Source organism: Diplotaxodon limnothrissa, linkage group LG7 (genome assembly GCF_057381915.1).
Source record: "Diplotaxodon limnothrissa isolate DT_005_m linkage group LG7, D_limnothrissa_male_GT1.1, whole genome shotgun sequence".
Classification (NCBI taxonomy): Eukaryota; Metazoa; Chordata; class Actinopteri; order Cichliformes; family Cichlidae; genus Diplotaxodon; species Diplotaxodon limnothrissa.
In genome coordinates, this window is record NC_140602.1 from 44,805,338 (window position 1) to 44,827,050 (window position 21,713).

The 21,713-nt window shown below is 42.9% G+C and overlaps 2 protein-coding genes across 2 annotated transcripts; one reads left to right on the top strand and one right to left on the bottom strand.

Annotated features, from left to right (window-relative positions):
* The first annotated feature begins 4,306 nt into the window (after window positions 1-4,306).
* LOC146628895 (uncharacterized) lies at window positions 4,307-7,722 on the top strand. The gene is made up of 6 exons (XM_085358172.1): window positions 4,307-4,915; window positions 6,440-6,601; window positions 6,843-7,017; window positions 7,148-7,230; window positions 7,341-7,429; window positions 7,641-7,722. Exons 1-6 carry the CDS (start codon window positions 4,307-4,309, stop codon window positions 7,720-7,722), a joined length of 1,200 nt encoding a protein of 399 aa, XP_085214298.1.
* Window positions 7,723-9,963: 2,241 nt separating this feature from the next.
* rnf208 (ring finger protein 208) lies at window positions 9,964-10,806 on the bottom strand. The gene has a single exon (XM_085358173.1). It carries the CDS (start codon window positions 10,735-10,737, stop codon window positions 9,964-9,966), a length of 774 nt encoding a protein of 257 aa, XP_085214299.1. The 5' UTR covers window positions 10,738-10,806.
* Window positions 10,807-21,713: the final 10,907 nt, after the last annotated feature.

Below are 21,713 nucleotides of genomic sequence, written 5' to 3' on the forward strand. Positions count from 1 at the left end.
TTCGTGTCTGCATCGTCGCCTGCAGCAGCGTCTTCAGCATCCGCATCGTCACCTGCAGCAGCGTCTTCAGCATCCGCATCGTCGCCTGCAGCAGTGTCTTCAGCATCTTCGCCTGCTGCGGCCCCGGCTTCCGTGCCTTCAGCCTCGCCTGGCCCAGCCTCGTTTGGGTCTGGAGCTAAACTGCCATTTTCTAGACCGCTGGCTAGGTTACTGGCCGGGCGCCGTCGCCTGACTGGCCGCCGTTGCCTTCCGCACGGCCGGCCCCCGGACCGCCATCGCCTGAGCGGCCGCCGTTGCCTTCCGCACGGCCGGCCCCCGGACCGCCATCGCCTGAGCGGCCGCCGTTGCCTTCCGCACGGTCGGCCCCCTGAACTTTTTGCGCGCCGTCAAGGCCTTCTTCGTGGACGGCCTCCCGAACTCTTTACGCGCCGCCACGGCCTTCTTCGTGGCCGGCCGCCTGAACTGTGCTTCGGACTCGGCTCCCCTGTGAGTTTTGTGAACGTTTGTTTGGGACTCTGGGGCCTTCGTTTTGGTCATGGCCCGGTCCCTCCGTCCTGGGCCCCCTGCCGCCCGCCCGGGTCTGGTGGTGTGTTTCTGTGGCTGTCAGGGGCCAGCCCTTGAGGGGGGGGGTACTGTCATGGTCCTGCGGCCATTACTCAGTGACTTTGTGTTTGTGTTCCTTATTGTTATTATTTTCTTTATTATTCTTGGGCTGTTTTGGGATGGTTTGTGTTTTGGGATTTTAGATACTGGGTTTTGGGTTTGTGCTCCCTCTATTGGTCCCTGGTGTTAGTGTTCCCCTGTCTCGTCAGGTTAATCAGGTCCAGCTGTGTCTCCCACCTGTGTGTGATTTCCCAGTGTCTCTCTGTGTACTTATAGTGTGTGTTTGCCTCTGTTCCTCGTCGCGTCGTCTGTGTTCATACCCGGTGAATTTCCCTGCGTGCTCTCCCTGCTGTTCTCCCTGCTGTTCTCCCTTCATGTTCAGGTTTGCCACTCCTTTGTGTAGTTTCTCCCAGTTTAGTTCGTCCTTAGTTCTGTTTGCCATCTCCACTTTATGTTCAGTATTGTCAATAAATCACCCTTCACGTCTGAAATAGTGCTGCGTTTGAGTCCTCCTTCCACTCTTCACACGGCTGCTGCCCCGAGCCGTGACAGAAGTGGCTGCAAATTTTACCAGGGTTTTAGACGAATGCCCCCCTGTGATTTTACCTGCACCCTGCGATCTGATTTTTAATCATTTCAACAGCAAACTGAAGAAAAGCCTTGACTCCGTTGCTCCACTCACCACCAAAAAGATTAACGTAAAACACGTATAAGTCAAAAAACTCAAAAGAAATTGCAGGGCAGCAGAAAGGAGGTGGAGGAAAAATAAAAATACTATCAACCATCAAATATTTTGCGAGCAACTTAAAATGTACAATAATACATTAAGGAACTCAAGAAATTCATACTTCGCCAAAATAATCAGTAATAACAAAAATAATCCCAAGGTCCTCTTTTCCACCATAGATCATTTATTTAACCCTGATTTTAACAGCTCCCAAAGAACCCCCACAGACTCACTCTGTGAGCAGTTTGCAGACCACTTCAGGGGAAAAATCAGCGCCATCAGATCTGATATTTTATCTAATCGCGATATGTTTGTAAACACATCTGATGGCTCGATTGTACCTGAGGAGACACTGGACAGCTTTGTCCTGGTTAATGCTGAGAACCTTCAGAAAGTTTTCTCCACAGTGAGACCCACCACATGTCTTTTAGATCCAATCCCTTCTTCACTCTTTAAAACACTTTATGGATTTTTTGAGGCAGAGCTTTTATACATGATGAATTGCTCTCTTCAGTTGGGTGTCTTCCCTGCTGCCTTTAAAACGGCGGTGGTGAGGCCCCTTCTGAAGAAGAGCAATTTGGATTGTAATGATTTTAATAACTACAGACCTGTATCCAACTTACCATTTTTAAGTAAAGTCTTAGAAAAACTTGTTTTTACTCAGATTACTGATTTTCTCAATGATAGACAGATCCTGGAGATATTCCAGTCTGGATTTAGGGTGAACCACAGCACAGAGACGGCTCTCCTAAAGGTTTTAAATGATCTTAGATGTAACTGGGACTCCCAAAAGCTCTCAGTCCTGGTGCTACTGGATCTAAGCGCAGCCTTTGATACAGTAGACCACGCTATTCTTTTAAACAGACTGAAACACATGGTGGGCCTCTCTGGTGCTGTACATAACTGGTTCACTTCCTATCTCTCTGACAGAACTTTTATGGTGAGTATGGATACATGCTCCTCTAAGATCCATAGAATGACATGTGGTGTGCCTCAAGGGTCGGTTTTAGGCCCTGTACTTTTTAATTTGTATATGCTCCCTCTCGGCAGTGTCATCAGGAGGCATGGAGTGAACTTCCACAGTTACGCTGATGACACGCAGCTGTACATCTCCGTGTCTCCTGATGACACCAGACCAATGGATGCCCTTTTTAACTGTATCTTAGATATACGATCTTGGATGGCAGAAAACTTTTTACAGCTTAACCAGGACAAAACTGAAGTTTTAATTGTCGGTCCTGAGGCTCAGAGAGAGAAACTCTTGTCTAAATTAGAGGCATTTTCACTATGTCCTTCGCTACAAGTGAAAAAACGTGGGTGTTATTTTTGACTCTGAGCTTGGTTTTATCCCACATGTTAAACATGTAACCAAAATTGGATTTTATCATCTAAAGAATATAGGCAGAGTCCGCCCTATTCTCTCTCGGGCCAACACGGAGATGCTGATGCATGCTTTTATTACCAGTCGCATTGATTACTGTAATGCCCTGCTCTCTGGTCTTCCTAAGAAGAATATTTCAACTTTACAACTTTTGCAAAACTCGGCAGCTCGTGTGCTGACGAAGACCAGAGGGCGGGCCCACATTACACCGGTTTTAGAATCGCTGCATTGGCTCCCCGTGTGTTTCAGGGATATGTGTGTATTCACATCATTTATGTTAATGAGAGTGCGGGGAGTGAGTTGGAGGGTGGGGTGGGCTGCTTTTAACTATGTAAAGCACTTTGTGCTACATTTTTTTTTTTGTATGAAAAGTGCTTTATAAATAAAGATTGACTGATTGATTGATTGCTCAATTGCTAAAAAAAAGGATAAGAAAGTCTGGCTTCATGGAAGCAAAATAAAAAGAAATGAGAGGTGGCTCAATACTTTTGCACAGTACTGCATTTAGATTAAAAAATGTACTAATACAGAATACAATGTGAGAAACACTGATTTTTGAAAACACACACACACACACACACACACACACACACACACACACACACACACACACACACACACACACATATTTTTTTCTCTCTGACAACCAGAAAACGTGATGCTGGCTGCAGAGGCACTGCAGTGTGTGCTGCAGCGAGAGAGTGAACAAGAGGAAAAGAGAGGCCTGTGTGTGTGTGTGTGTGTGTGTGTGTGTGTGTGTGTGTGTGTGTGTGTAAAATCCTTTGAAAAGACTGAATAAGTATCCTTAAAAGTCATTTACAGAGTGTGATGAAGTTTTGGAGTAAGGAAAATATTTATCAAGATGACAACAAACACCACTGTGAGAACATTATGTCTGTTCAGTGTTTCCAGGATTGCGAAGGAGCCTTTGCATTTGCTCAGATGACCCGTGCTGTCACCGCTCACCTGGGGAATGCAGCAGACATGACCGTCCGTGCTGCACATGCCTACAGGATCAGATAAACCTGAGTTTTGTGAAGTGACGAAGCAGCGTTTATCAGTCAAGCTCTTTTGCTTTTCCCTCTTGGACTCTTTGTATCCACTGAGGAACGTCAGTATGTTTCCACTTTTATCTCGTGGGGGTAACATAAATGGCAGCACTTATACGATTTACCTTAAATATCAGCATTCCTTCGTTTCTACCTCACTTTCTTAGAAGCTCAGTGCATGTTATTATTATTATTATTTCACCTGTAATTACACACGATTCCCAGGTTGAAGATGTGTGGCCATGCTGAGGCTTGCTCATGTCATTTTCTGGACGTTGTTACAGGTGTGAGGACAAATGCAATATTTCAGCTGCATTGCATCTGAGTCACCTTCTTTTCCAAGTAATTAGCGAGGAAGGAGCAGGTATCAACATGCAGCTGCAAGCTGTGACCGGGATGGGCGTGGTGAAGGCGCACAGGCGAATCAGAAGGCATGTTGTGAATTCTAGTTCATCTCTGCAAATGACTGCGTGGGTTGTCTGAGCTGGTGCCTCGCTTATTTTCCTCTTTCAGCCTGGCAGCACAGGTGCAAGGGACGAAACAAGCATGAATCTGTACAAGAGCTTTGGAAACCTCATGGAGACTTGGGTAACTGATGACACAAGTCCTGACTCAGAGTGGTTTCAGCGCAATGCTAAAGACCCTCCAACACCTTCCTCAGAGATGGAAACAAACGGGCGCTCAGAATCAGTGGACTCTGGAGTGGAGACGGCCAGCTGTGACACATGTTTTCGTGCTACATCGTCCTTTGCCTCAACAGAAATAGAAGAAGATCTCACTCCAGCATTAACATCGCAGTCTCCTGTGTTCTCCTCTCCCAAGCCCACCTGCTGCCCTTCTTCATCCCCGCTTCTATGTTCCAGCAGCACTCAGAAAGACTCTACTGCCTCGCACCTTAAATTAGAGCAAGTGTTACAAAGGACTGATTCTATGTATTCAAAGGGCAACTCAAAGCCCCTGACACCAGAAGAAATGCTCAGTCGGCGACCTCAAGCGTCTTTTCCGATCAAACGGCACACATCGGAGTTAGTAAGAGGTCAAAGATCAGACAGACTTGACGAAAGAAGGACAGTCAGTCCACCTGTTTCCATTCAGCCAGTGTCAGAAATGTGCAGACGGACTCAGTCTATGATTAGTAACAGGCGGACATCAGAGGTGAGAAGCTCTTCTATCATGAACCAAGCTTTAAATCTCTTAAGATTTTGTGTTTTTTCCATAGTAATGCTCTATCACTTAAATATTGTTTTTGGTTTCTGTTTGTGCTTTTCTGGGGCCAGTTTCGGGATGACATAATTTAGTCACGGTTACATGTACCATCTTGCACGGCACAAGCCAGACATTAGAGGAACGGTTGATAGACTGTACAAGAGGTTTAACAGGCCCTCCACTTTTTCCTGGAGGGTTGCAACACAGAAAGCTGCTTTCATATTCAAAGTAAGGCTTGCATGTCATTAATCAGACAAGATCTCTTTCAACAAACTTTCACAAGACCGTCGTCTGCGCATGGGCTCATAAACCAGTCTGCCCAGTTAGCAGGCATGTGAAGAATGGATATAGGACATGTGGGGAGAAGTCTGTGGGTCTTTTTTTTTCAGAATGTGAGACATATTTCGTTAATCAGAGGGCAGAAAAAATGTCTTGTTTTGGAAAATTATTTTGGGTGTACAAGATTGAGATGAATGGATTCAATTCTCAAAAAATGTGAAAACCAGTTCACGCTGACAGTGCACAAAGGTGAAGAAACAACTGGATTACCTGAACCATTTGAAAGCATTTAGTTCACAATGCTTTGTTTTTAGCCACTGGGTGTGTGTCATAAGTTTGTTCTTGTATTCGTTTGGCCAAGGTTAAATAGCTTTGGGTAATGCAATACAAGGAAGCTACTTAATGCCAAGTAGTCACATCTACATAACTATATACTTTTTTAATTACATGCAATCAGATGCGTATGAATGTGTCAGTCAGATGAATGTGGATATTCTAACTAAACAGGTTGTGATTTCCATTGTTAGGTTTTCATCTCAACTCATCTGAACTTAATAACTTGAAAAAGTAATATGATATATTGCTTCATTTAACATGCTAACACACTCAATTAGCTCCAAACACCACAGGCATGGTGAAATTAGGCCCCTAAGAAGGCGCTATGTAAAAACTTTGCAGAGAATCGCATACATTTTGCACAAAAAGTGGGATTTTCGTTAATCGGCAGAACTGCAGGTTAATCAGTTTAACTGTGACAGGAACTGTCAGAGCCAGTTCTGCTGGCAGTTAGCCACTCTGCCTCGTGGCCAAGAGGAAGCATTATAATGTAAAATGAAAAGGTTGATAGTATGACTGCCGCAGCTGTTTCATCTTTTGACACCTGTTTTAATAAAAGGTACTGACTCAAATTTCTGGCATGTGCAAATGTTGGCTTCACAGCTTGTAATCAAGTTTGCAGGGGTTGCGGGACAGAAAATCCAGTTGTTGTTGGAGTTTTTTAAATAAAGTGTTGAGATGTTTTAAACAGGTATGTTTCATAGTGGTGCTAAATTTAAAAAAAAGGGGAATCATGGAAGAGTTTCCCACTCCCAGAAGTAATATCTGCACAAAATTTCCTTGCATGTGCGAAGTGTATTTGTAACAAAACAGCAGGATTTTTAAGTTAACATTTGATTTGCTCTTTGACATTTGCAGGGCTTTGGTTGCAATGAGATAAAAGAACTGAGTCCTGGGTTCATCTACCTGGAGCAGGTGTGTCAGAAGCTAGAAGATATTGCAAGACAGCAGATGGAAAACCGAGCGCTACAGATGGAGGCAGACGTCCTCGTGCAACACAAAGTCTTCCAAGTGAGCCAGGTAACGTCATTCATTTCTTAATGTATGAATTCAATTCAGTCCAGTCCAATTCAATTTTATGTATATAGCGCCAAATCACAACAACAGTCCCTTCAAGGCTCTATGATGTCTCACAGTTAAGAACTCGTAACAGTTTCAACAGGTAATAAAACTGACACGAGTTTGTCAGATTAGTGATGACAAATTATCCTGCAATCTGGAGACCTATATGAATTAAAAAGCTCACTTTTTTTTCTTTTAGACTCCTGACATCTGTCAGACTGACTCTGTAACTGCAGAGAAGGACTTAACCACTTGTCAAAGCCTTGAAGATACAGTAAATGTAGAGCATGTTAGCAGCGAACCCAAGCAGAGGAAATACGGACATTTTCGGCAGAGATCAGCTTCAGATACAACTCTTGCCATGATGCATTTAAGTGAGTTATCATCCTACTGTTGTTTTTAAAAAAAAGCCTGATTACTTCTTGTGGTTGTATTTCTGTCCATTTGTTGAATAGAATGTGTACTTTCTGTGATCATGAAGCCTTATTTGTGTTCCTGCTGCAGAAAAAGTGAATGCAGGCTGGAGAGGGCAGCATATGAGTACACATGACCTGCTGGAGGAGCTTGAGGAAGTCCAAGAAAATCAGGTAGAACATCAGAAGTAAATAAGAAAAAATACATGTGTATATCATGAATTATAAGTGATAAGAAATATGTTATTTTATTAATGTACTCTTAATCTTCTTTTCCTCTTCAGGAATCCACAGAGAAGGAGACAAAAAAACCTATAATGAACTGGAGGAAAAAACTCCTGTCCTTGAGAAGAGATGCTTCATATAAAAGGAGGTGAGTTGTGTTATTTATACACTGATGCAGTGGTCCACAGGTAATGGATCATCGATAAGGAGGCTTTGGTGAGATTTTTGGTGTTGATTTTCAGACGATGCATCTGCTCCTCTTGAACATTTTGTTCTTTTTTTCATGAAACGCAGCACAAACGCAACCTCCACTTTCTGACGTTGACTCGTTTCATCTCTTTCTAATGAATTTTTTAAAGCCAACAGATGCAGCCATCTGAGAAAAACTCGACCCGTCGAAGGCTGAGCCAACTGTTCAAGAGGAAAGACAAAACTGTATAAATGGACCACAGTGTCTGGCTTGATGTTTTGATGTTAGAGATTCTGAGGAGAAAAGGCTTTTCTGCAAAACTACAAGCACTTTAACTGCTTTCAAAACTACTTCCTATTCATCCCTTTATGCACCAGTGTGCTGCATTATATAAATGTAAAAAGTTTACTTGCTTTTTAAAAATTTATATTGACAAATAAAGGCAATTTCAATACTGTTTATTTGACTGGGAAGTAAATGGTTAAGTGGTTCTCTCATTATTTACAATTAGCACAACAAAAATGTCCTATGTTACTGTTTTTAACAATTAAAGCAGGCTATACTGCAAATGTCAAATAAAGGAATGATGAAAATACTTCACAGAAGTTCCAGAGTTTTGTCTTCTTGTAATTTGACAACACAAAGTTCATGTTGTTCATGTCTAAGAAGAACCATGATTACATAACACAGAGTTTCTGCTTAATGTGAAAACCTACCTTAGACCGTGCAGTTTAAACAATGTTGCTTTTTTCCTTCTTATTATTTAGAATTTTTAATCATCAGGAGTTCAAGGGTTACACTCAGTGACCTTTTCATAGACTCAACTTATTCATTTCTTATCAGTTAATCACATGGCAGCAACGGACTGTATTCAGGCACGTAGACATGGTCAAGACAACCTGATGAAGCTCAAACCAAGCAGCAGAAGAATGGGAACGAAAGGTGATTTAAGTGACTTACGTGCATGGTGTTGTTGTTAGTGCCAGATAGGCTGGTCTGAGTATTTCAGAAAGTGCTGATCTACTAGGATTTTTCAGCACAAACATCTCCAGAGTTTACAAAGAGTAAAGAGAAAATATCCAGTGGTCAGCAGTTCTCTGACCACAGGATATGTCAAACAAGAATGGCCTCATAGGAAGACAACATAAACAACAACATATTAATACCAAGGTGTGCCAAAGAGCATCTCTGAACATACAACATATGGAACCTTGAAGCAAATTTACTACAGACCACTGGAAAAATATTTCCTGGTCTGATGACTCTTGATTTCTTCCGCAACCCTCAGATGGTAGGGTCAGAATTTGGTATAATCAACATGAAAACATGGATCCATCTTCACTTGTATGACTGGTTCAGGCTTTTGGTGTCGGTGTAATAGTGTTTTTTCTGTATTGTTACAGAAATACAATACAACCCATCTGAGTATTATTGCTGTCCATCCCCTTATGACCACGGTGTACCTATCTTTTGATGGCTGCTTCCAGCCGGATAATTAACCATGTCCCAAATCTCACACCACCTCAAGGGATTGGCCTCCAGACTCCTGATCTCATTCCAGTAGAACACTTTTAGAAATAAGAAGCTCGTGGATGTGCAGCTGACAAATTTTTAGCAGCTATGTGATGGTATCATGCTAAATGGAACAAAATCTCAGAGAAATGTTTACACCACTTTGTTGAATCTGTACCACAAAGAATAAAGGGTGGTCCAAACCAGTACTAACATGGTATACCTAATAAACCGTCCAGTAAGTTTTTAGGAAACTCAGAACAGACTTGAACCAACTCATTACAGTATGTGGAAGATTTTAACCAACTGCCAAATGTATTGTTCATCAGTTGCTGTTGGACTGTTGAACTTAATGAATCAGCTATTTCAGATTTGGAGTAAATTGATTTTCACTACTTAGAAACTTTAACTATTCAATTCAAGGGTTTCATGGGCTAAAACTGCCTTTAAAATTTCCTTGCTTATCAAAAAGTTTACACTTTTTAATCCAATTTTGGGGTTTTCATCTGAATGCTGTAAGAAACTGGTTTAGCATTCTTTTTTTTGTACTTAAAAGTCAGTATTGTGAGTACCCTATGATTCCCACCCAACAAGTGCAGGCCACACAGAGGTACTTTTTCTCATTTAGATAATCTTTATTCACCTAGGTTGGGGGAGATGGACCTCCCCAGGCATTCCCATGTAAAGAGATGTCAACAAAGACAAACACGTCCAACCAAACGAGAGAGGGTGAACAGGATTCCAGTCCATACATAAAATACATTTATTTACTATTTATTGAACCACCGGCATCCATTAGTCCCACACAGCATCCATCTGTGCTATTAAATATATATAGATAACATCTATGGAGGGCTTTATTTACTGTATGTGTGAGTGAAGGAGGGAATTGGCAGAACAGGCAGAGCTTATAGACGAGGAGTGGTGGTGGTGGTGGTGGTAGAGCAGCGTCAAGTCATGCCTGCAGTGTCCGTCCTTGTCTACATGATGCCACAGGAAGACAAGGGGTTGGCAATCTGACAGGTGCAGGCTGACTGGCAGTACTGACGCACAGTCTGGTAGCAGCTGCGGTCGGCGTCCCCGCCCCACTGCACGGGCCCGTTGGGGTCAGAGGGCAAGCGGCTCAGGATGCTGGTGTTGATGGCCAGAGCAGCCAGGCCATAGTCAGTGAACAGCACTGTCTCGCGGCGACACGTGGGGCAGGAGATGAACTTGTACTTGGGACACGACTCGTAGAGGATCTGCAGGCATTCCTCGCACACTGAGTGCAGGCAGGAGAGGATGCGCGGCCGCTTCCCGGCGAAGTTGTATGTGTGGCCACAGGTAGGGCAATCCAGGGGCTCGCAGGGCATTACGGGTCCCGAGGAGGAGGAGGAAGAAGAGGAGGAGGTGGAAGAGGAACGTAGCACGTACTGGTTGACTATGACGTCGTCCATCTTGTAGTGGAACTGGTGGTAGCAGATTTCATTGGCACTGGTTTTTCGCTGCGCCAGGAAGCTCTGTTCCCTGCGCATCACGGGGGCCGGGGGGGACACCATCGGCCTGGGAGACCCTGCTATGTCCAGAGTTAGGTCGCTGCAGGCCTGGTTGACGATGATCTCACCCTCACCTCCACCGTCCCACGCCACTCTGGGGGGCGGGGCATAGCGTGGCTGGGTGACGGGCACAGGACACTCTCTGGGAAACTTCTCAGACTGGATGATCTTGACGGTGTCCATCGGGATGGTCACGGGCTGACGCCTGAGGCAGGACATTCGCACGGTTTTGGAGGTGGGAAAGAGAGGAGCAATGGCTCTTATCAGCGCTAGACAACTCTGCCTGGTTCTGTGCGACGGCAAAAAAGATTAGACTCCTTTTTTGAAGTCAGCCATTAGAGGGGACATGGGGACGGATGGTTCCCTCCATGTTTCCCTCAGAGATCCCCCACACCCTCCCCTTGGTGGGCACTGTTGTCAGCCTGAGTCTTTATGAGGTGGAGACAGATAGGAGAGCTTTGCCAGAGCACCACAATCTGTAGCTCTTATTCTGTCACAGCTAATATGTACAGATGACTTAACAGTCCAGCTTACAGTATCGGACCAGTGTTGACTACTTAAAGGTAGTTTTTTTTGTTGTTGCTGTTTTAACTCACTTATGCTGATGGTTCTCTGCTGTCTCTGATGGCTATTCACTCACAAGAACTGCTCAGCACAGAGATAAACACTGATAAATAATCTCATATGCACACAGATTCTCACATGTACACATACAGTACAGGTTTAGTGGAGGGTTGGATTACAGGCAGTTCAGAAAGGTCCACGAGGTATTGTCTGAAACGATATCCTGTGCCCTGCTAAGGCTTTAGATATGTTTCTTGCTCAGCCTTGCTTAGCTTCCTGTTTTTGGCTGCGGATGTGTTACACATCAACTTGAGTGTGTGAGAACGAAAGAATAAATTCTTGGTCCAGGTTGGTCAGCTGACCCTGTGTGACCCTTGTAAGCGCCTTGAGGCAACTGTTGTTGTGATTTGGCGCTATATAAATAAAGTTGAATTGAACTGGCTCAGTGATAAGAAGTAGCGAGGAGGCCTTTTATTGGAAGGTGCCATAAAAAAAAAGAAAAGGAAAAAAAGCTGTTGCAATGACTCCTTAAATCTCCAAGGCTCCTGAATTCCTCGGAGGTGGGAGTGAAGGGTGGTTTATTTGGACTTTCAGATAGTCGTCCCAGCTAAGCAGAAAGAGTGGTAACAGTTTGGTGCCTCAGTCCAATAACCGGATTCCTTTTGTCCATCCACCTGTGATCAGAAAGAAAAAGAAAAAGAAAATAGTTTTAGCATTGGTTCTCGAAAAATCCACGGTTGCTTTCTCTAAAATGGTGCCAAATATGTGCGTGTGACCGACCGGAATTTGTTCCGCTCTATCTGTATACTGATTGTTTTTCATTCTGATGACAGAGGATATCACAACAGTTCATTAAGGGGTAAAAAAATGGTCCTACTTCCTTCTGCATCTTGACATTTGGCTCAGGTGAGTCTCTACAAAGACAGATAAATATCATGTTTCCAGACGCTCTGGGGCACAGCACAGGGAGCATGCCTTCCTGTGACTAAACACAATCAGCACGCTGCCAGGTCTGAAGATCGTGCTGATATCTAATGTGCAATGGCGAAAGAATCACAAACACAGGGCCTGGAATGAGCCTAACAAAGTTACCACTCAGTGTATGCCTTTCTTTATTCTTTTGAGCCTCTATCATTCAGTGTAGTAGACTGCACTAATGTTCTGGTAACACTGCAGCAAGGATTGAAGAAGCACTGAGTCATGAAGTGCCTCAACATAGTAGCAGCCTTCAAAAACACTAGTGTGTACCTATATCTTCTACATAAAGTAAACGGTGCTGGGAACTGGGTGCACCCCCCCCCCCAGTAAATGTAACTGACATGTATTTTAAGTCATAGCTTGCTACACCGTGTGGTTAGAGCAGGTGATTGTGCCACAAGTTTCAGGCCTACTCTTGTCACTCCTCCTGCTTCCTGTCAACACCCAGCCATCATCTGAGCTGCGTCAGTCCGACTCCAACACGCGTGGGAACAGGTTAAAATCAAGCAATGGGGAGCTTGTGTCATACCGCGTGTGGGTTTTTTGCGAGAAAGAACAAATGCACAGATGAATTTTTTTTTAGCTTGACCAAAACAAAAGCTGTCGAAAAGCAGAAGAGGGAGGATGACACATCTTTCATTCTCCGCGTGGCTGTCAGCGGTGATGATTCATTAGAGAGAGAGGGAAAAAAATGAGCAGAGGAGGTGACCTACATGGCGAGGAGGAAAAAAAAAGACAGAGAGAGAGAGAGAGAGAGCACAGCACAGGTCCTGGTTTCTATTTCTGGGTTGTTTATCTATTCACTTCTCAGTGGTTTCCTGCCCCCAACCCCTGCTGCAGATTCACGCTGAATGAGGAAGATGTACGCAGACGGCGGAAGTCTTTAGCTCATTACTCTGCAGCGAGCCATTTTAGGCTTTGTTTCTCCCATTTATCTGCTCTCTATTAATCTCTTGTCATACTTGCACACAGGCATAGGTGTGGGGAAACATCATTCACAATTACACCATCATCCAACACTGCAATGCCACAACACTCCTCCCAAAAACAGCCTTTCTCATCCTCTTGCGCACACAATCAACATTAATAAAATTTGTACATTTCACAAGGCTCGGTGGTGTTGGCAGTTAAGACAAAGTGCCATCTCATTTTCATTTAAAATCCTTGATTCTTTCAAAAAATATTTACGTGGGAATTCTCAAAGAGATAAACAACAAGAATGTACATGATATAGTTTACAGACTTTTATTTGCGCCTTCTTTTAGACAATGTTAATGCTGTGGGACACGTTTAACCGATTTCACAATTCGTTTAATAATTGGCATAAAACTTTTGTTAAAGACAAAATATTTGTACAATTTTTCTACTAGATATCAAACTTATTTCATGGATTCAGTATATTTAAGGTCAGGTGCAAAGACCAACTTTTTTGCTTTCTATACTTTATTCTTCGATCGTGTCTCTGATGCTTTGTTAATTTCCAGCTTCATGTTTTAATGTTTGGATGTTGTGACAGTAGCTTTACATGATTCAAAGTGTAAAATAATCCTTCTTTATATTATACCAGGCTTTCATGGAACTCTTCCACTGATCCTCTGTCTCTCTCTGTGCTCTTACCCACCCACCCCAGTTAAAGAGGATGTACCTCCATGAGCTAGCTTCTATCAGATATCATTCCTGCTAAAAAAGAGGTCTTTCCTCCCTACTGTCACCAAGTTAGTGGGACTCTTTCTCTAATACTGCAGCGTCTTCGTCTTATAATACAAAGCACCTTGGAATGAGTGTTGTTGTGCGGAGGCATTATATACATATATTTATCAAAAGAAAGCAAAAAAGAAGGTGCCGAAATGAACCATTTGGGCTTCACTTTAATGCCACTGTCACTTTAGGCCCTTCTTTTGACTGGTGGCCCCTCTGCCCCTCTCCAGCAGCAGGTGGGTGGAGCTGATTTGCTAACAGTGAAAGCAGTGTGCTTAACATGACCATATTTAGAATGTGCCCTTTCTTTGACATTATACAGAGCCACTAACAGAAAAACAACCTGAAACAAAAGTTTACAGCAGCCTGAGCCCTGAGCTCATCATTCACAGGGATCCTTTGTACTTATTATTTAAAACTTCAGCTATGTTTGACATGAATAGACACTAATGTAGCATATATACTGTATGAGCGAAAGTAAATAATTTAATAGGTCTACTTTAAATCTCGTTTTGTCCATTTTAGACTGCATTTTACTTAGACAAGTTTTTTCCCTCTAATCTTATAGTCTTATCTACGTTTTCACCAAATGTAGCTTAAAACACAAAATCTGTAGTAGAGCCTTAAAAAGATGAAAACAACAACAACAACAACAACAACTATTACTATGCACCACAGCAGCACAAATAAACTTTGTCATATGTTCATATAGATAACACAGAAAATATCATTATCTAAAAGTCTGAAATTTCTATTTGGATCAAATGATTATTAATCAAAAAAGATCTTTCATGTCTAGACGGAGCTTGTAAAAATAACTCTGACAATGGCAAGGGTCAATTTGATAAAGTATCTAGACTGCATGAGGATCCTTTGAGCCTGGGGGAGTAGAAGAAGCTAAAATTACCCTCTAATTTGGTGACAGTGTTACAAAAAGGGCTGATAACGGATGCAGATTGCTTGCTGATGGGCCAGCCTTGGCGCAGCCTCCTCCTAACCAACGGAGCCCTCTGCGGTTATGTAAGGAGCTCATCTTCTACCAAGACACCATATTAACAGTGCAAACTGCCCTACACAGCTTTGACACTGTTTGTGTGTGTTTGTGTGTGTACATAGCTGGATCTTCCCGCACAGGAATTATTACACTAATGAAATCATGGCAGGCATTTGACCTCATCATCACAAGCACGAGGAGGAAAAGCAGAGCTGACCACAGAGATGTTAGAGGAGGCTGCCTCAGCTGCACATTCCTCATACCATTAGAAGACACACAGAGCTGCATTCACATTTCTGACACACACACACACACACACACACACACACAGCACATTCTCACCAGCATACTCCCCATCACGTACAGGGCACCACCCTTTACATTCCTGGACACACAAACAAACCAGATAACCGGCTGATAACTGCCGCTAAAATTAGGATTTTTAAACGTCTCGTATACTTAGTGGTGGATTTATTAACACACATTTACGTAGCGCTCTGCTCTGGTCCTCCTGATCACAGTGGATAGATTCCACCTGTGCACATCGGAGTGCAGGAGAAGGGCACCATGTTCTGAATGAGTCATAGAGACGATGCGCGAGTCTCCATGTCTGTCTGTCTCATTTTCTCAGTGAAAATCTGCCCGTCACCGTTTCTGTCTCCCATATATCTGTCCGGATGGAGAGAGCAGAGGATTGGGTCATCATGCCCCGATACCTCATACCAGTAGTATGTCAAGTATGCCAGCTATGTTGAAATTTGCATCTACATTCGTACCCCGGCTGGTAAAAAAAGCCAAACAAACAAACTTTCCAGTCGGACCCGTGTGAAATATTATGCTCTATTTTGATTGCATAACGTGTGGTGACCTTAGCGGGCACTGAGGGCAAATCCCCAGATTTACTGTATGTTTGCTGGCTGCAGCTTTTCTCTGCAAATTATGGAGTTGCTGATTCGAAAGTATGAGTTACTCCTGTGGTTAATTGTGGTTGCTAATTTATAAAGACAACAGAGCTTTTCTCCTGTTTACATTCCTGTTTTTCTTAATATTTTTAACCCCATTATATGCGACATATAGATGTCTAATTTCCTGGCTTTGGACACTCATTCACTCATAATCCAATAAAGTGCTGTCAAGCTAATAAAATTTAAATGACAGCATTTAAATACATCTCACTGTTATTTGCTGGATTTTTAGGCACATGTTTGTAACCATCCATCTGTCATGTTTACAGTCAGCTGACTGACTGGCTGAATGCAGTCTGATGTTTGTGTTTTTAGATGGGCACAGAGTGCTCCGTGCATGAGCGGCGAGGTGTTGTTTTTAATAATTAAGCACGCTGCCATTCATGGCAGACATCGGCCATTTTCCCTCACAATTTATTACAGCCAAGTGCTCTTTGTTCTCATCTGTGTAGCTCCCACAGCAACATGGCAGAGCCGCACACAGGCAGTAAAATAAAAGCAACAACCTGAATGTCTCATGCCTCACACAGACCTCATACAAGAATTATGGGGGGGGTGAGCTCTTCAACAACAGTGGCTCGATTGACTGAGGCAATTGATTTTTTTTCTCTTTAAAGAGGCTGTCTCGGCACATGTTTAAGGCTGATGGCACTGATGATGCTCCGGAGGGACTAATGTGCGTTGGCCAAAATGTTCGGACTGTGTGAGATAAGCTCGCTTCAGTGTGCTGGTTGCATGTGGGAGGGGTGCGTTCGGGAGCAGCAGTTATGCAATCACAGCATGGTGGTGTACCGCTTTCTCACTGCGGCGCCAATGTATGGCCAATACGGAGATGCTGACAGCTACAGAACAGCGCGTTCCTGCCCCATCCCTGCTACCACTACCCTTCCTCCTCCTGCCCCTGTTGTCCATCCACGCAGAGGTCTGTCAAATGTCAAAACCAGAGACAGGAAAACCTGAATATACTGTTAACACGCAAACTCACACATGCTCAGGCTCTGTTCACAGTTTCCAGACAATGTTTGTTTGTGCTCCGTGCAGATAAATACGCAGGCAGGTGCAGGTCCCATTCTGCAGACGCGCACGTGTGTCTCCATTCATACATCCAGGTGGGTGTGTGTGTCTGCAGAACGGATGGCCATGATGCAACACTCACACAAATCCCAGCTTAATGTAACAAAGCAAAAAAATAAATAAAAAAATAAAGCAAAGCCTGTCTATTTCATTCAAGCACAAAGACAAAAAACAAAAAGTGTGTATGTTGCTATGAACGCAACATACACGAGCCACACCTCTCAGAGCCTAAATGTACAGGTCACACAGATAATCCAAGGAGCAACACAGAGCAAAAACCTGAGCGTCTTCACCATGAAGCATACACCGAGCCTCACCTGCCTGTCTACGCAGTTGTCTTGTTTCAGTCCTGTCTCGCGCCACGTTCCTGTCTTTCTGTTTTTGCTGTGATATCTTTCGTTCTGTGAAGGTAAAACCAAACCGTGTGGTCTCTTTGTTCGAGGGAGGACGCTCTCTCTCCTCTCAGTCTTCTTCTTGAAGCATCAGCGACTAGCAGCAGCGAAGGGAGGCATCAACGGGGAAGTAAGATGGAGGAAGCTGCTGCTAGGTGGATACATCACGTCTCTGGGCTGCTTTCATCGACCTCCACATCCCTTGTTTCGTTTCTCTGGAGCCTTTCGTCCTTCACTCCACTAACCCTGTTTCTTCTCCTCTGAGCTGTGGCTGAACGTCTGCCTCCGGTATCCTTTTCTCCATCCCTTTTTTCCTCTTCCTCCTTCAGATGATACAGCTCATTCTGTGCACTGATATGAGCTTCTGTGCTGTGACTCTCATATGTCTCCTTCCCTTTCTTTCTTCCTTTCTTCCTTCCTTTCTTCTGGTTTTCAGGTAAACCTCACTTCTCCTCCCTTCCGTCTCCCCTGCTGTTCTCTCTCCTCTTGGCTCCACTGCCGTTCATCGCTGCTCTTTCTCCTCCTCCGTCTGCTCCCGTCAGTGCACCTCACAGTCACACATGCGCGGTGTTTTCACACATATACACTCTCTCTCTGTGCTTCTGGCTCCCTCCTTATGCATGTGGCTTATTTTGCCTGCCTGCCCCCTTCTCTCTCTCTCTCTCTCTCTCTCTCTCTCTCTCTCTCTCTCTCTCTCAGACAGACACACACACACACACACACACACACACACACACACACACACACACACACACAGGCCTCTCTTTTCCTCTTGTTCACTCTCTCGCTGCAGCACACACTGCAGTGCCTCTGCAGCCAGCATCACGTTTTCTGGTTGTCAGAGAGAAAAAAAATCAGCCAATGAGGAGCAGAACCACACTCCCACCCCCACTCTCATACCCCCATCTAAGCACACAAACGCATATTTACACACAGGCGCACACGCGGCCTTTTCAGATATGAAAGCACCAGAAGCTATGAATCATACTTTACATGCACAGACTGAAATGAATGGTTCAGTGCACCAGCTGGGCACAGGAAGCTGGTATAAACAGATCTGTAATCTACAGAGTACAGCTGATACACGAGATGAGAAAACAAAAGACAAACTGACCCACTGATGTACTGCATACCTGACTGGAAACTCTGGAAAAACAAATCAGTCACTGCACGTCAGTTTACAGGCTCTATAAACACAAACTGGAGCAGGGTGATGTTATTTGTATTAATTCTTCTTTAAGACTTTTAATTAGATTTTTTCAAAGCTAAATCTGAGACTGCAGACTTTTCTGTAAATTCACTCAAAAACTTAAATGCACTATCCTAAGCCCTGGACCCACATAAGCAGGGATGTTGCATAATAAGTTTCTATCTGCTCAAGCTTTCATGCTGACCAATAGATAATCCTCAGATCAAAGTAGGAAAAGACAGCATGTGAATTTTCTATTAAAGCAATAGGGGTTTGCTTACATAATGTGGGAATCAAATGCATAATATATTTGACAACTCTGCATACCAATTAGCTCCCTCTTAGCATATTTTTTAGCATTTGCCTCAGGTAACGATTCATGTTTGAAATCATGCAGAATGTCCAACATTCATGGTGCCTGCTATAGATACAGGACTACACCATTCACAAAGACAGTCACATTTAATAGCTGGATTTTAAAAGTCTAAAAACTGCAGTACAACTGCAGAATAAAATAACTCTTCAACTGCTGACTACAGTAAATCAATGCTGCTGCATAAATCTGACCCAAATGTGAATCGAAACAGTTCAGTGACTAACTCGAAGATATTTTCAGCAGAATTTTTCATGTAGCATTGTCTCCCTGAAGGCAGCATGCTGTAGGGAAAAAAAAGGAGGCCCACTCCCCGTACCTTACCTTACCTTAGAGGCCATGAATCACCTGGCTTTATACGGAGCTGGAGGGAGTGCATGTGAAATCTGTGGCTTTCTGCTGAGGGCTAGACAGGATGTCTGGAGAGCGCTCAAGGCTAAAGTTAAACTATCTGCTCATTAATATCTGAAGCTGAAGGTAAGCTGGCTGCTTGATGAAATGTCTGATTTCCCATTACACACGTGTCAAAAAATATTGCGCAATACACGCTGTTACCAGCACCAATGAGAGGTAATTTATTTTAATAGCTACTAAGTAATTATATCTTATCAATTAATTAGCACCTCGGTTATTTTTATTTACTGGTGCATGCCCATGCTACAGTAATGTTTGGTTTGTTTATGAGCTGAAATGATGATTGTTATAAGGCATAGGTGCACAAATACAAAAAAGTAGGTCATTTGAGACCATGGCTAGGTGGTTGCTATGCAACATGATGAGGTTAAGTAACACAGGGCCTGTAATTCGGCTTTTCTGGTTATAGATGAAGTGTTGCTGTCTTGAAATTAAAGTGACAGGATGCTTTCATAAGGTGTCGGAGGTGCAAAAAGGAGAAAACAGGTAATTTTTGCTGTTGCCAGGTGGCTGCCAAGTACCTGCTGGTGTTATGTATAATCAGAGGTGGCCCATAAAAAACAAAGCGTTTTTTTAAGAGTATCATACTAATATCAGGTTTAAAACAATATTAATTGGAAGGAATATAAACTTTATTTCATCCCAGAGAAAGCAGAGAAAAGCAAAGGGCGTAAAAGAAATCTAGCTGTATTTGCTGTTACCTGCATTGTAAAAGAGTGACTTAGCCTTAGCACCCACAGAGAAAAATGAGTAAAATCAATTACTAAAGTTAAAGTGGGATTTGGCAGGTAGGGGGCAACATGGGGAACAGAATTATTTAGAAATAAGTCACAATAATTTGCATTGTGGGTGCAAGTACAGTTTCTGTACTGAGTGGTGCCTATATAAAGCTTGTATGAAGTTGATATTCAGTGGATGAATTTAATCAGTATCATCACCTTAATAAAATTATGTCTGCTAAACTTAACGTAGCCTCACACAGACCATGAACACCACAGCTCATCTACATCTGTCCAATATAGCAGCTATAAACAGCACTGCACACCATCCAGTGTAGCCAGGAATAAACTGCCTGATATTTTTAAGTAACCCTTTAATAACACAAAGTCAGTATAACTTTTATATGTTTCACACTATGAAAAAAACATAACTTTAGGAACATATAATGCATAGGTCCATCATCTGTCCATCATGTGTATTTGTATTGATGTTAAAATTCTCCTCCCTCTTTAATTTCATTGTGTCAGATGAAACTAATTTGTTTGTGACAGGAAAGAAGTAATAACTCCTTTTGAAGAAAGGAGAAAGAAAAACCTTTGAAGCATTTTTAAACTGACTTGATTGTTGGTTCTGTACATGCAGGTTTTGACCATTGAAATTCACAGTTAAATTTAATAATACTTGTTTTTCAAATGCATAAGAAGAGGTGGGCGTGAAATGATGTCGTTCCTGGTACAACAGCTCTGATTTGTTTGGGAACACAGAACTGAAATAATTTTATATAAGCATGAAAGATGAAAATTGTTTCTCCTGATGATTTTGTAGTTTTGTTTAGAAAGTAGGATATCATCCAGCACACACATCAAACTCATTAGAAAGCACTTCCACTGGTGTCAGTTTACAGTCAAATGAGTGCTGGGTGCGAATACAGCCAGTGCCACACCAATTACACAATTAAACTGGACGTGTAATATCACATGTCATGTTAAACCCCAACCCCAATCTTCTGCCACTAGATGGCGCCTGTGTCTAAGCCACCTTTGTCTTCTCCTGCGTTCTTCCTCCTGTGTCAAACGCTGATTGGGATCTTTACAGAACAACAAATATGTGCCATTTTCACTCAGTATCATTTGAGTGTTGGTCACAGATATAGCTTCCTGTTATAAATCTGTAAAGATTCCATAACCAGACGTAATCATTTAGTAGCTTTGTGAAGCTTATTGGGAGACATTTTGTCGTCCTCAGTATCAGTTAGGAACTGATTTATAGAGAGTCATAACCAGTGCCTTTTATTGCATAAAGGTGGCACGGTGAGGGACCTTTAGGCTCACGTCTCATCAAACTCACTGCATTCTTAATCACACAACTTGTGTAAGTCTTGTGCTGCACATTCAGTCCTCAAGGGCTCACAGTGCTATTAAGCATTTGTTATCACAAGCCCTTTCCCCTTATTTTAAATGGACATTAGGCTGAACACACTGAAGATAATTTATTTCATTTTCATTTCTTCTTTTCCTTAAACAGAGGCACAGTGTCATACAATGCTGCATATCACAATACACTCAATCTTTTGTTTGCAGCTTCGAAATAATGTCAAACACTTCCAGTTCCTCGTCACAGACAGGCTGATCTACAGACAGTGTTTGCACACTAGCAATAAAATGAAAAAAAAAAGAAGGGAAAAAACCTCTTCTGCCCAGGGGGAGTGAGATAAGCATATATTTTGTCTCAGGTTGTTGGTTTGTTTTAGGTTTTTTTAGGCTTAGTTACCGTTTGGATCTGCCAGAGATTAGTTGCAGGGAGCTATAAAGTAATATACACCTGGTGAAGAGTA

Excerpts from the sequence above, each read along its gene's own strand:
- rnf208 (XM_085358173.1), bottom strand. The coding sequence starts at position 10,737 with ATGTCCTGCCTCAGGCGTCAGCCCGTGACCATCCCGATGGACACCGTC.
- LOC146628895 (XM_085358172.1), top strand. The coding sequence starts at position 4,307 with ATGAATCTGTACAAGAGCTTTGGAAACCTCATGGAGACTTGGGTAACT. Across the intron at positions 6,602-6,842 it reads AAGTCTTCCAAGTGAGCCAG|ACTCCTGACATCTGTCAGAC; the intron begins GTAACGTCATTC and ends TTTTTCTTTTAG. Across the intron at positions 7,018-7,147 it reads TCTTGCCATGATGCATTTAA|AAAAAGTGAATGCAGGCTGG; the intron begins GTGAGTTATCAT and ends TTCCTGCTGCAG.